This window comes from Odontomachus brunneus, unplaced genomic scaffold, assembly GCF_010583005.1.
Source record: "Odontomachus brunneus isolate Ranch 3 - 2012 unplaced genomic scaffold, Obru_v1 Obru_scaffold_034, whole genome shotgun sequence".
NCBI classification, from domain to species: Eukaryota; Metazoa; Arthropoda; class Insecta; order Hymenoptera; family Formicidae; genus Odontomachus; species Odontomachus brunneus.
This window is the reverse complement of record NW_022639484.1, coordinates 727366-742194: the sequence shown is the minus strand read 5'-3', so window position 1 is coordinate 742194 and position 14829 is coordinate 727366. Positions and strand designations below refer to the sequence as shown.

The 14829-nt window shown below is 43.0% G+C and overlaps 1 protein-coding gene across 4 annotated transcripts in view; it reads right to left on the bottom strand.

The window, feature by feature from the left end:
* Positions 1-2475: 2475 nt before the first annotated feature.
* The window catches only part of LOC116843650 (LIM/homeobox protein Lhx5), a 70453-nt gene continuing 58099 nt past the window's right edge, over positions 2476-14829 (bottom strand). For 2 of the 4 annotated variants that reach the window (XM_032814228.1, XM_032814226.1), the window contains exons 4-8: positions 11879-12106; positions 7341-7582; positions 6626-6911; positions 5607-5795; positions 2476-3781 (exon numbers count right to left, since the gene is read on the bottom strand). In XM_032814228.1, coding sequence (XP_032670119.1) covers positions 3648-3781; positions 5607-5795; positions 6626-6911; positions 7341-7582; positions 11879-12106 — 1079 coding nt within the window. In that variant the 3' untranslated portion in view covers positions 2476-3647. The remainder of the gene's footprint in view (positions 3782-5606; positions 5796-6625; positions 6912-7340; positions 7583-11878; positions 12107-14829) is intronic. The other 2 variants (XM_032814229.1, XM_032814230.1) reach the window with 2 other exon arrangements.

Genomic DNA, 14829 nt, shown 5'->3' with positions numbered 1-14829 from the left:
TGGGGGGGGGGGGGGGGGCGCAGAGAAACACATCAAAATCGAATTCACCAGATGTCCGGGTCGATGCCGCACCCTCCCTTCTTTTCTTTCCCCGGACGACGATGTCGCACCCGCTAACGACGTCAGGGCGACGCCGGTCGCAGATGCGTTTACGATCGTCGATTTGGGGAAGGAAAAGGATTTGGCCCGGCACCTGAGCTCGTCCACCCTTTGGCGAGGACTTTTTCCTAGTGGCAAATGGTATCGAAGAAAGGATCGAGATGAAAACAAATCGTGCAGTCGATGATGGTAATCACGACATGGACGTAGTTATACAGACATAATTTTATCGGCGTAAATAATTGGTCAATTCATGGCTGGGTTACTTCGACGATTGAGAGTTTGTCAAGTTTATGGGAGAAGCAAATGTTTAATGTCCGATTTAAAAAATGAGTAGATTCTGAAGTATCGTCATGAAACTTTTTCTAGATAATTTATCCATTCCTAAAAGCATTTTGAATGTTGTCCAAACTGAGAGAAAAAAATGATTGATCTAACTAAAATTATAGTTATTTTTGGTTCCAAGTTCATATTTTTTATTTGTTCTAACACGAAAATGACAGTAGTAACATGTATACAAAGTTTATTATCACTAATATTATAGTAGAATTTAATAAAAAATAGTTTTCTTGGCCGTAATTTATAGTGATTCTTTCTCTAAATGATTACAAGGATCAAACATTTTTTTCTCAGTGTAAAGAAGTGTATGTATATCCAAATTTAGAATTGTTTAAATTAATAATACGAAAATGAGAAATTAAATTGAAATTCTACAAAGTAATATTTAAGCTTGACTATGAATTCGGTATCAGTCGAGCTTGATATTTTTCAAGCGATATTACGGTTTTTAGTAATGACGTCGTATAGAAGCTATTTTAAAATGTAAAATTTGTGTGAGTGTACGGGCGCGAGTGTCATATTTAACGAAATTTCAGCGGAATTTCAACGACGGATTTGTAGCGGGATGTTGGCATCGTTGTTGTAATTCTGTTACGTCATCGTGCACACAGCAAGTATACCGGCTTTTCGCTTTGAATTTTTTCGCGCACGTCATTCCGGTATTTAGCCGGATTGCCTTTTGAATAAGTCCAACGCGCTTTTTGACGCGCGAAAAAAGTGCTCGCTGCGAACCGGCCGACGCATATATGTTTCATGTGCAGCGTAACGCGTGTGTAACGTTACGCGACGCACTTGATTGGCGGCATATAAATGCGACAACTGTGTACGAAAGCTACCCAAAGCGTATGCAAATACCAGGCAGAGACCTGACATAATTTACAAACTGCATATCTCGGACTGTAGAAAATTGATTTTGTTTCCAAGCGCATTAATATTTTCGCACGGTGTCTCGCACAGTCCGGGATCGCGAAAGCGGCCGGCTGGATCGCACTTTTGACAGAACCTCAATTTCGTCTGCCGCCTTTAATAAAACTATCCAACTATCCTTTCCAACTATCTCGCCATGACAACTAATAACCTCTTCATCTTCAGCTCGAGGTCTCGCGATCTAACGCCTAGCGCTCAGTTTACCCGGCGACTTTCTCGGCGACATATCCTCGATATATCGCCGCGTATCGAATTGCGCGGTCAAGCGTCGTGCCGCCGCTCGTTAGGACAACGCTACTGAAATCGACGTCGCCGGTGACACGACGTTGAACGACGTCTGTCGGTTGTAATAAGCGGTGGAAATCGAAGACGCCGACGCGCGTGCACGTTAATAAAAACGTAAACAGTCACTTACCTCGTTAACTTCCGTCATCGTGGACTTTTTCTCGCAGCCAGTCGTTATCTCACACATTCGATCGTTGTTACGCACTCATACACTTTCCCGAACTCTAAAACTTCGTCGCACCAATACCGTCGCAACCTCGCTCGCCTAACTCGTCGCTACTAGTTCCACGCACTAGAGTAACTACGTTTAAGATTTAACCGAGAAAAACAGTGTCGACGTAACGGCCTCTAAGTAACAGAAAGATTAGGTTCACTTTACTCGACTTTGCCTCGAATCAGCGATTTGATATGGTTATTAATAATTCGTAATATATTGCCGTATAAGACTATAATTACTAGCCAACCAATCACTGGTCAATCGGTCACTCGGCTCACTCGAGGGCAATTTTTCAGTCGATTAACGGAATTGAACATTCGGTTCTCAATATTTTCACTCGAGTCTTTGATGCGCGAAGAATGAATCAAAGAGTCTTTGATGCGTCGAAGGAAATCGCAATACCATCAATCAACGGGCTGCTCTCGAAAAGATACGACAAATTATTAACACGATATAACAAATATGTTACAAATCTGTTGCCAAATTGATCGATTTGGAGACACTCCTCACTTCCGTCTCTCTACGCGACATCACTCGCATCGATTAGCGAGGAAAAAGTGTCGCACAGCGGTGTCCGTACATAGAGAAGGGAATTAAATGCACAGCTATACGGAAATACGAGGTGGTTTATTATAATAATATTTATAATCGTTATGCGTCGCGGCGGCGCGTCTTTTTCTCGGTCTGCCTTACTCGGTGTACGTGTTTCTGCGTGTACGTGTATGCATGTGTGTCTGTATTATGTGTACATGTGTACGCGTGCGTGTGATGTATGTATGTACGTTGCGTCACGATACACATATATTACTTCCGATGGCGTTTAAGAGTAAGTCCGGCCGTTCGCAAATCGGCTCGCGCGCATTCAGCAAAGAGAGAGGATAGAGTGTGTCCGTGTGTTTCTCGTGTGTATTTACATCGATCTCGCCGCCTTAACAAATACAAATTACACGTTCCTATTTATATTTATACTTTAATGATAATATTAGTACAGCGTGTCGAAGTGTGGACTCGTGTCCGCTTCGGTGTATGAGTGTATGCGCATTTTTCGGTGTACGTGTGTATGTCACATTTTGCACGGCGTGTGTTTGTGTATGTGTGTTTAACGACGCGTGTACGTGTATTTTTATGAGGTGTACAACAGCAGATATCTACAGGGTGTCTCCAAAGTAACGTCGAAAAATAATCAACAGGGAGGGCACAATATTACACGATAGGGACCTTCGAATTTTATACACAATAATAATAATAATAATAATAATTAATATATAATAATTAATAATAATAATAATAATAATAATAATAATGAAAATTGAGTAACATCGGCGTCGCGATGCCGATATAATAAAGATAATAACGTCGATCGTTCGACAACGATCCAAGGGATAACCACGAATCAAGGGACGAGGACAAACGCACTTCGCGTGCGCGGTATCCGTATCTTACAAGAAAGGATGAGCGTCATCCACGGGACTTGGCGCGCGACACCCGCGACTCGACGGCCGAAACGCGGGTCGAAAACGCGATCGCGAAACGAAAAAGATTGCGAATAATAGAGAGATAGAGAAGGAGAGAGAGAAAGAGTAGAGAGAGAGAGAGAGAAGGAGAGAGGAAACCAGGGGAAACAACGGGAAGGAAAGCAACGAAGCGCCGAGCCTTCCGTCGCCCTCGGACTCGAAATCGCCGCCTTTCTCGCTCTCCGTTCTCGCGGCGGCGCTCTCGTGATTCCGTTGGTGCGCGCGGGCGGAATTATTATTATAAGGGACGTTAATTAAAACTCGTACTACCAGGCCAGCCCTTCGCTCTGCATCTGGTGCGGCTCCAGGAACCCGCCGCCCGCGACCCCGCCGCCGCCTCCGCCGCCGCCGCCCGGCCCGCCGCCGTTCCCGCCGCCGCTCGGATTACCCTGCGCTCCACCTGGGAACAAAAGAACGCAAACGGCGTCGATGCCAATTAAGATTTAAATCCCGCAACAAGGCGCAACGTGACGCGACGGGACGCGACGCGACGCGAAGTAACGCAACGCGAACGCAGCGCGAACAACTCACCGGCGGCCGGAAGTCCCGACGAAAGTACGCGCGACCGTCGGCGAGACAATCCGCCGCCGGCGCTTTATAAATATTAATACCAGCCCCGATAATTGCGTTACACTTCTCGTTTTGTTATCTTTAGATTTCCGAAGTGAATTCAGCAGCCTGCCGAGAACGGCAGGTTGCTTCCTTCTTTTTGATTTCGCGTACAACGGGTTGTAAAAGGGTTTAGACGCAATAAGATTGAGAGCTCACCAAACTGTCAAAATTGAGAGTTATTAGAAAAGGATACAATACAATCAACAATATAAATAAGAGTACTAAATGATCATTAATAATAGTAATATTCTAATAATGATTGAGAATAATTAAATTTCTGTGCAAGTCCATCAGTAACAATTCTCAATTTTGACAATTTACTAAGCTTGCAACTTCCTTGCGTCTAATCGCTTTGCAACATTGTACCGCGAGTTTCCTCTGCCTCCATTGCGAAGACAGCGAATAGAGACAGGTCTCGGTGAGACCTGAAATTCGCGTTTTATTCTCGACCTTGGTGATTGAAATTAGCCTTCACAAAGTCGCGCGAGTTTTTGCATTTCTCACTTTGAGAACTCTCTCATTTCGAGAATTTTGGGGACTCGTTTTTTAGACAAAATAAGAGATTAAGACTAAATATGTATATTTGTATATTTCGTGTCGCGGAAAGTGCTCGAGCTTGAGCCGGCAGAGAAACCGTGCGCCAGTTGCTAACCATTCTGTTCCACGAGTATACATGTCGTGGTTATTAATACGAGCGTCATTAAATGCACCTTCGTAAACAAATTGACGTTCGATTTGAGTGATATGCCAGCGACAGCCTGACAAGACGCATAGCCGACGTGAGCTGCAGAAAATGTACTTTTAGGCTTAGACGTATCGCGAAAGGTCACACATTTCGTGATTGTCAGATGTCAATTACCCGTGCGTCATGCTTCCAAAGAAAACGACATTCACGCTGCAGTACTTTGTTGCGGGGAATTATATTTATCTGAAAACCGCGCGCTTTCGTATCTTTCGCGCACGAAATAACATCGGGACTGTGTGAATAATAGCGCGCGATGCCACGATAAAAATGATCCCGAGTGAGAAAGGTTAGCAGCAATTTTCGTATCAACGTGAAACGTTGAATGACGTGAAACAGTTCGATACCTAAAAGCGTTCCTAATTAAGTGCGATACCGCATGTTCGACTTAACAAAAGCGTATATAATAAATCGTCAGGAGTAAACATGGCACAAGACGCGCGATGGCGATGTGAATATTATATCACTTCGATCTTGCGTGGCTATTAATGTGCGCAAGTGCGCTTACGTAAAGGGTTCAATCGAGGAAGACAATGAAACGCGTAATATTAATGCAAAAGTGCGATTTGGTTAGATAAACGAACGATTGGAAACCCTTTCAATCTTCCGCAGGGAAGAACATTCGTGATCTGAGAAAGTAAGTCATGCGCGGGACAAGAATTACCCTTCGTCGTGGGAGCCCGTCAATTTTCTCCAAATGTCCGCGAATTAACGGCCGCCACCGCCAGCGTCGCGTCGCGAAAATAACGCCAATAAATCGGCACGGGCGCAAACATAAAGTCCGCCCGCGGGTAGGCTCGCACGAAGGTAGATCGGCGGTCGCGATTCGCTCGGTTTTCGGCGGCAGATGGTGGGGATATTTCCCTCTTACCTGAAGGTGCTAGGAACTCGCCGGGGCTGCCGCCGGTGGGCGCAGGGGGCCCCTGCCCGGGGGGCCCCGTGAGAAATTCCGGAGGGCCGCCCCCCGCGCCCGGAGGTGGGTACTCCCCTGCCACCGCCACTGCCGCTGCCATGCCCGCTAAACTGGCCGGGTCCAGGCCTGTCAGAAACAGATTACGTACTGCTCTCAGAGGGGATCGTATCCGCCCGGCCATCTCCGAAACCGGCTGTCATAATTATCGCGGGGCCTACCTACTTGATTCGAGGTTTATTATAATTACGCGAGATTCCGGCCGGGCAAAAGCCGCTAGACTCCGGGCCCCGGATTTCGACGTGGATCGCTCGTTTTTGCCCGCGCGATCGCCGCGAGTCGGGGCGAACGCGTCTCGCCCGCGTCCGCGAATTTTTGCGCCGTTGAAAGCAAAAAGAAAGAAAGGAAAATAAACGAAAAACCACGCGACTAATGAAACAACGGAACAGCAGGAAAAAAATCGATACAGCGCCGAGAGCAGACAAAAAGCGGTCTCGAAACCGCTGATGTTTGTCGATCTCATGTCGCTCTCACGCGTTGTTGCTGCTGTGAAGTTTTCGGGGGCTCTCGCATTGACTATATCGCTCCGAATGAGGAATTAATCGGATAACTATGTATCAAAGGCTCTGAAGGTGTATACACCTAATCAAGAAAAAAACATAACCTACAAGAGTCGCGCGCTGGACGAATAAGTTTGAATGGGAGAATAATGACAGCGTTGGACGCACGTGCCGAATTGTTTTCCAGACTTTTAACGCGTACACCGTGAATCCACTTACTGCGTCACACCGAACCTTATTTAATTGATCTCAGTTCCCCCTTTTTCTTCTCTTACTTATTCCGATCTTACTTATTTCAATCGGATAACTTTGCACTTTCGCGCGTCTCATTGGCGCTGTAGCATATCTATCACAGACTACGTAATAGACACGACAATAGCGACAACCTCTCTTCAACAACTGGCTTTCAATCGAACTTACCTGGATTTCCCGTGCCAGCGAAGTGCGGCCCGTGCGGGTGCGGGGGCGGATGCGCGCCGAAGAACTCGTGATGGAAGGCCACTGGGCCTCCATAGCCGAATTCGAACTTGTCCGCGCCAAAGTAAGGAAAGCCAGGCGGCGGGCCGTCCTCTCCGCCAAGTGCACCCGGGTTCAGGTTTAGCGGGAAGCCGCGCATCTTGCGCGAGCCCCCGAAGAAGGGGTTCCTGCCCATCGACGTCAATTGCTTCAGCCTGCGCTCCTTGCTCCTCTTGTTCTGGAACCAGACCTGGAAAGCAGACGTGGTCGTAAGACCGTTTAATCATCTGAATTATTCAACGGCAACCCCTTTCTTTCTCTCCTCTATTTCCATTCCTGGTCTATTACAGTGATACTAGCTATCGACTGTTCATACACCTAAATATTATTATTATTATCTCGAACTTTTACGTCATATTTATTTACGGGACCGCGTTTCTCTTTCTTATTTTGTTATCTTTTTCTCTCTCTCTCTCTCTCTCTCTCTCTCTCTCTCTCTCTCTCTCTCTCTCTCTCTCTCTCTCTGAAGTGTCATGACGTATATTAAATTGTAAACGCGCACGGTGCTCTCCTCCTATTTTTCTCTTTTTCGTACGTGGAATACATTATCGGACGTCTCTCGATCTCCATAAAGTCGCGAGCAAAACGTCAAGGGAGAGAAAAAGAGAAGCTTTCCCACCTGTATGACTCTCATGGGCAAGCCGGTCTCCTTCGCCAACTGCTCCCTGATGTGCCTGGTGGGCTTCGGAGTTGACGAGAAGGCCGACTTCAGAATCTCCAGTTGCTTTGCCTTTATGGTCGTTCGCGGGCCTCGTCGCTTCGAGCCGGCACCGCCGTCGCCGCTGCCACCGCCGGCGCCGCCGTCCGGGCTCTTGTTCTCCGTCTGGCTGTCCCTCGTCTCGGGATCGCCGTCCAGGGAACCTTCAACCGATCGAAGCCGAACTGCCGCATCACAATCGTACCACCACTACTACCACCGCCCGCCGCCGCCGTCGCCGTCGCCGACACCACCACCATCACTATCACCGCCGCCCGCGGCCTATTTCATAAGACTGCCGGCCGACAAGTGCCGGCGAAATCAGTCATTGCGAAAAGGCCATATCTCCCGTAATGGAGAATTTCGCGGGCGCGTGAGAGTGATAAGTGAATGATAGAGTGGATGTCTCGGATGGAGCGGAGGTAATTCGATGTACCGTATAAATGAGAGCGAATATCTGTACGATTTAAATGCGATTTAAATGCGATGTCGAATATGTGCAGTGCGGAGATGGTACAATATCTACATTTGTAATACAGATGTATATCTACTTTTTATCGATGTGAAATGTGACACGATAATGTAGGAAATCAAATTTTGAAAGAGCTAAAAATATGACTTTTCTGAAATGACTGATCGCATTTTGCGTTTTCGAATACTGTCAAAGCCGAATACACAAATAAAATTGATTGATCCTATTCTTTTCCAAATTGTGCTCTTAATCGTGAAAATAGAATGGGAGAATTAACTGAACTAGAGTTGATCTGGTTTTAATATTCGCGCACTTGTCGCGACAATCGCACTCCTCAATCCTAGTTGCTTGTGTGCAATTTACTGGGACCGGCGCTGAAAGTGCCAACGTCTCATGAAAAAGAAGGTTGACGTTACGTTTCTATAGCATTACGCCGCATGTCTAGTATACAGTTGCTGCTAGACAGCGAAGGGATAGTCGGTTTCTTAATCCCGAACTGTGCGTATCCGCTGACGCGTGACTGGCCGGTAACCCAGAAATAACTTGTCATCGTAAGACCCGAGTCATCATTTCGTTACGGGAGTTTCTAAGTAACGCCCATCGAAGAGTTGCAATCTATCCTAACATTTATCTATCGTAATATCTGTTATCTATCGTAACATTGAAATTATTTTAGAAACACATCGTTAACCGAGAAGATCGAAAATATTTTTCAGAGGCGTGCACACATACACTGCAAACCCAAGTGGATTATTTTTGCTGAATTTCTTTTTAAGTGACGTGTCACTTAACGCGTTATAAACGTATTAAATTACAATTTAATATATATCTTAAACATATAAATGACGTAATTTAAACCGGTAAGAAACGTGTAAAAAGATCAAATTACACGTTTATGTGTTTAAAAATAACACCTGGATCTGCAATGTATACAATATACTCAGCAAATGTTAAAATATAAAAATAAAATGATAAGTGCTTCGTAATCGTAATAGATTTCAATATCAGTTTAAGCAAATAATATTCTAACTAGTTTCTTGTAACATTAACCAATAGACAATTCTGACATGAGACAACCAACAGTACATTGCAGAACCTCCCGATTAACCTATATTCAACATTACTTTTAGTTGAATTCGCATTTGTTATTTAAATTGGAGACAAGGAAGAGCAACGCAAAATTGAAACTGAAAAATCAATGGAAACTAATAAAAATTTGAGTTGCGACTGCAACAGACGCGGGTTCCACGTTGAACTTTCGCTGAGGGATAATCGTGGCTAAGAGGTCGCGCGGTAGGTCTGGGACACCCCGTGTATCCCGGTATCTTCATCGGCCGGATCGAGGTAACAACAATCGAAGCCAATCCCCCGGAAGCGATGCGAAACCCCCATCGGATTATCGTGGCTGCTGCCGCGCGCTGAAAGCCGTACCCCGCACACGCGCGTGCACACAGTACCAAACATATACGCACGTACGCGCGCGGGAACACGCACACAGGCACGCACAACAGCATACACACATACAGGAGCGCACATAAGACCCCGACTCTGCACGGTAATCTATACACCTATATATATATATATAATACACCGGGTAGGTCTTAACCGTCGGGACAAAGAAAATGTTTGGACAGTGTCACACCGCACAAGGGGGGCCATCCCTCGTGAAGACGCCCCCTCCGTCATCCTCTCTAAGAGCAGGGACGAGGACGCTTGTATTACGTAGTGCACGAGGTTCGTGTGAGGGTGAGCCGCCAAGGTGGAGTATGGTTGGGGCCGATTGTTGAGCGCGTGATAAAAGAGCAGAAACAGATATAATGGCTCCTGACGGCCTCGTCAACGATTCACGGCTTCGCGACGCCGCGAATTCGTAGTCGCGGCGAATACAGGGTGACGCAGTGACGCGGTGACGCGAGATCGATCGCAACCGCGGCCACCCCGGTGACGGGGACTGTCCCGATCATGTCGTTAATCGATTGCTCTTGATCGAGTTTCGAGGACTGCGCCGCGGTTCACGGGGTGAGCGCGCTCTTAGTTTATTCACGTGTGGTATGCTGGTTATTGGATGCGTGTGTGTGTACGTGTATATATGATCTACACATGGAATGTCTAATCGCTCTAATCTAGATGATAGCTTAGATATTTCAAGCGTACTGTTTACGCTTCGTCGCGCGATATTGATTTTGCTTTATGTTCTTTCGCTATTTTTTGGCGAGGTTTATCTCCTGTCTTTCGCGCCGCCTAATAAAGACGTTCTCATTTCACTCGGTAATTATTGCGCTAAACTGTCCGTACTTTGATCTAGCTCAGTTTCAAAGTATTTCTCATGTATATTCCTCACAAGCATGCACGATTCAAATATTCAAAGGAACTTAAACCAGTCTTCAAGACTACACTAAGAGAAGTGTTTGGTAATTATAACTGCATCTAATAATAACTGCTCTAATGTAATTATAACTGCATAATGAAATAATTATAATCGGGAAATTCAGTTTTATAGCGAGTACTATTATAATATCAGCAGGTATTGCAGCAGTTAGAATAATAAAAACAAAATACGTTTAGAAAATGATAATAATTTTAGTGAAATTAATCATCTTTTTGCCTCAGTGTAGTCATAAGTAAGTAACGTTTATAAAGCAACTAAAACATTTATGCAACTGAGAAAGAAGAACATTTGTTGTTGAGTGAAATTTATTCCAATAAATATTTATTCCAATAAATATGTATGATATTTCGAACTATAATGACATAGTAAAAAGATTATAGTTGATTATAATGACGTAGATTATAATGACGTAGTAAAAAGAGTATAGTAAGAATATCATTTTTATAGTATATATCACCATAATGTTTGTAATAATAATAATTTACAATATAAGCATAATATAACTAACGCATGTAAAACTTTTACTAAGAATCATAATTACTTGAAACAAAAATATAATAAGGTAGCAAATATTAAATGGTAAGAGAAATAAACTATTTTATATAGTCAATACAATTGGCAAATATAGATACATGTAACTATATTCCCAAAGCCTGCTTTGCTATACACATAGAGTATTAAAATGGTGACTATAAATCTGTGTTCATTCTGCTATATCTTCATGTTTAGATGAACTATAAATATATGTTTGAGACCAAAACGAACTATAAAATATAGTGAGATTATAGTTATTCCAGCTATTTTTTCTCTCAGTGTGAACAAAACAGTTCTCTACCATTTTGCAAATGATATAGATTTTTAGATATTAATTAAAAAAGCTTTGTGCAATATCGCGCATAATCATGTAACATTTCTTTTTCCTTAATAATTAAAAATCTATGTGGTTATTTGTAAAATGATAAAAAGGACTTTTTTGTTCATTTTGATTTAATATATAAGCACATAACAGCACACATCGCCACACTGAGAGAAAAATGTATGATATTTGGAACTATAATGGCGTAAAAAGGTCATAGTTAGGAATATCATTTTTATAGTAAATGTCACCATAATGTTTGTAATATTTACAATATAAACATAGTATAACTGACCCATGTAAAACTTTTACCAAGAATTATAATTATTTGAAATAAAAAATATAGTAAGATAGCAAATATTGAATGGTAAGAGAAATTAACTATTTTATATAGTCAATACAATTGGAATATTTGGCAAATATAGGTACATGTAACTATATTCCCCAAGCGTGCTTTACTATACACATAGAGTAATAAAATGGTGACTATAAATCTGTGTTCATTCTGCTATATTTTCATGTTTAGATGAACTATAAATATATTTTTGAGGTCAAAACGAACTATAAAATATAGTGAGATTATAGTTATTCCAACTATTTTGTTCTTTCAGTGTACAAGACTATCATAACCTGCACGATTACGGGATAATTAATCGCAAGGTACATTGCGCGAGCTTCTTCGGCTACCACTGCACATCACATCATATCGTCGTTGTATCCTCGACAAGTAAAGCAAAACTTACCTTGATCCTCGGAGTCTTCCTGCTTGCAGGGATCGCTCCCGAGAGGTAGTTCGCCGCCGTGGCCGACGGTTTGGTCGCCCGGACCACCCGGGCCTATGTTGTGGGGCCCCAGGTGAGCGCCGCGGACCGCCGTATCGTGATGATGATGGTGGGCACTACCGTCCTCGTCCTCGTCTTCCGAACCTGAGCCCATCAGCGAGTCGCCGCCTGCCGACAGGTTGGACGGTTCTGCTCGTGAACGATGCCAGAATCCGGCCTTTTAATAACATTGACGAGCGAACCGCCGACCTCGAGAACAACGGCGATCGTTTTTTCGTACAATCGACATTATTCACTCTTGCACATGAGCAAATAGAAATATCATGCAATTATTACTAACGAGTTATAATAGTTTGGAGAGATATACCTAGTTACCCTAAAAGTAATAATGTGTTATATAAGTATCGTAAATATCACATAAATATATTGCTTTATTATATACTACGAGAATCCTTTGTAACTAAAAGAAATGTTCTTGTAATTTTACTTGGAGAAACAAACTTTTTCTCATGTAGTTTCGCTCTCGTGCAATCGTGAAGTTGTTCTCTTATTCGAAGATCGGCTATCCGATTTTATATAAAGCATGCAACGACAGATCGCGAATTAAATTTACGCGCACTGTATATTTTATTAATATCTAAACAAGGTGAATCTATAATTTTTAAATAATGTTTTATTGTACTTTTTCGTGTGAAAAGAAGCAGAATTGCGCTCATTGATGGTAGGAAGATCAGCGCAAAATACTTGATGGATCAGCAATTGTTCGATATTTGCTGTGCTACTTGCTATATTTGAATATTGATAACTGCACTTAGTTAATTAAAAAAACTGCGATTCATTAACGCTATTGTTCTACCGATCATTTTTTATCGATGTACAATAATTATTACTCGCCAGAAACAATTCGCTAAATAATCACACATGTTCTTTTGTAAAGTAATTTAATGTTTTTAACCGTAAAATATTCATGTGACAGTAAACGCGCGGCGAACGTTATTTTTAAAAGTCGACTATTGCTTCCTATATTTAATGACGGTGTTGTGCCTGGAATATTTTTAACGGGGCGCAATATATTTTACGGCGGGAACCGCCGAAAAAATGGCGATAGGTGTCTCCGGATATTAATTGTCTCTACGAACATAATTACCGTGCTCTCGGCTCGCGCCGAGAGAACGATGGCCACGGATTCGACAACCGACAAATGGCTGAGCGGATGGCAGAGATTAATGTTGAAAAAGTGTCGAGCATCAAGACGGTCGTGTCGTTTAATCATCGACCCGAAATCATCCTGAAGGCTCGCGTCAACATCCTGCCCCCAGTTGCGCGTCAAAACTCGTTCTCAACACGATAAAGATTTTGAACGACGCTCGAATCTTCATTCCAACATATTGTTTTACAGTTATCGATAAGGAATAGTATGGAAGGTAATTATAAATGATGGATGATAAAAAATGACGAAAGAAATGTATACCTAAAATGTATATCCGTGAAATTTGGTAAATTGAAAATTTAGTTAAGGTAAAAGTATCAATATCTGGACACTAATAACAATGTTAACCTAACTCTGAACATTCTTATTGTTTTGGTCTTTAAATACGAATATAATTAAATTTTCAGCATAGAATATACATAAATATATATATATTTCAACAAGGTATATATATATATATATATATATATATATATATATATATATATATATATATTTCAATGGTATAACTGAATATGTATAATTGTCTGTCTCTGTTTCTTCTCTGTACATTCCTAAACTCTTTGATCGATTTGGAGTAATTTTCCAAAATTACTCTCTAGAACGGAAAATATAAGCTACATACAACCTAAAAAGGACCGCAAACCTTTCCCTCTAATCTCATCTTCTTGATGACTTTGTAATAACCCAGATAACACCGGGTAGAGAGTTTTAGTTAGTGGAATATATATAAACTTTCAATATTTTAAAACTTTCAACACAGAATATATATACATATGTTGATGTATACATATATTCTATACGTTGAAAGTTTAAATATTCGTATTTAAAAACCAAAACAATAAAAATGTCCAGATATAAGTACCGATTTTATTAGTGTTCAGGTACTTTTACTGTACCTTAATTGTAATCGTGTAGATCGTTCTCTCCCTCTTTATACATCTCTCTGTTCCTCTCCCTCTCTCTCTCACTCCTCTCTCTAAAGCATTTCTCTTATTCTTTTACTAACTTCTTTCGTTTTCATTGTTTCATTTATTATTTTATCTCGCCCTTTATCCCCTGTCCTTTATTTCTTTTTCATCTCTAATCCCTTTCCGCGAAATTCAGTCGAAAGACTGCTGTCCGCCGAAAAACCATGAAATCCTTCCACGAAGGCACCTTCGCGATGACACTTGACGCGGCTTACCGGATCCGCTTCTGGATCCGCAGGTATGCACGCACCAGGCCCTCGACGACGGGACTTCGCCGATGACGACCACGAGGCTTCGCGCGCAACTCATCGACACCGAGTCGGCGGCCCAATCGGCGGCCATGACCGAGACGTAAATCATTTCTCCGCGGCGCTTTCGTTCGTCTTTCGCGCAGCCCGGCGTGGCGGCGGCTGTCCCACGACATTGTCTCACGTACTCTCGTACACGGCGAAACAACGCGGCGGCGACGTCGGAGACCCCGCACGTCCTCCTCGGCCGCTGAGATGAGAGAAAAAGGCGACCAGAGAGAAGAAACGGGTTGCCGGGGCGTTTTGCGGTTTCGGCGTCGGCAACGGAGCGACAAAAGGTTCGCCCCCTGCCTAACGACCTTTCGGTTTTCGTTTCACGGCTTATATACGAGTGAGGCCCTCGTGAAACCGAGCCGGCCCACGGTCCTTCTCTCTCTCTCTCTCTCTCTCTCTCTCTCTCTCTCTCTCTCTCTCTCTCTCTCT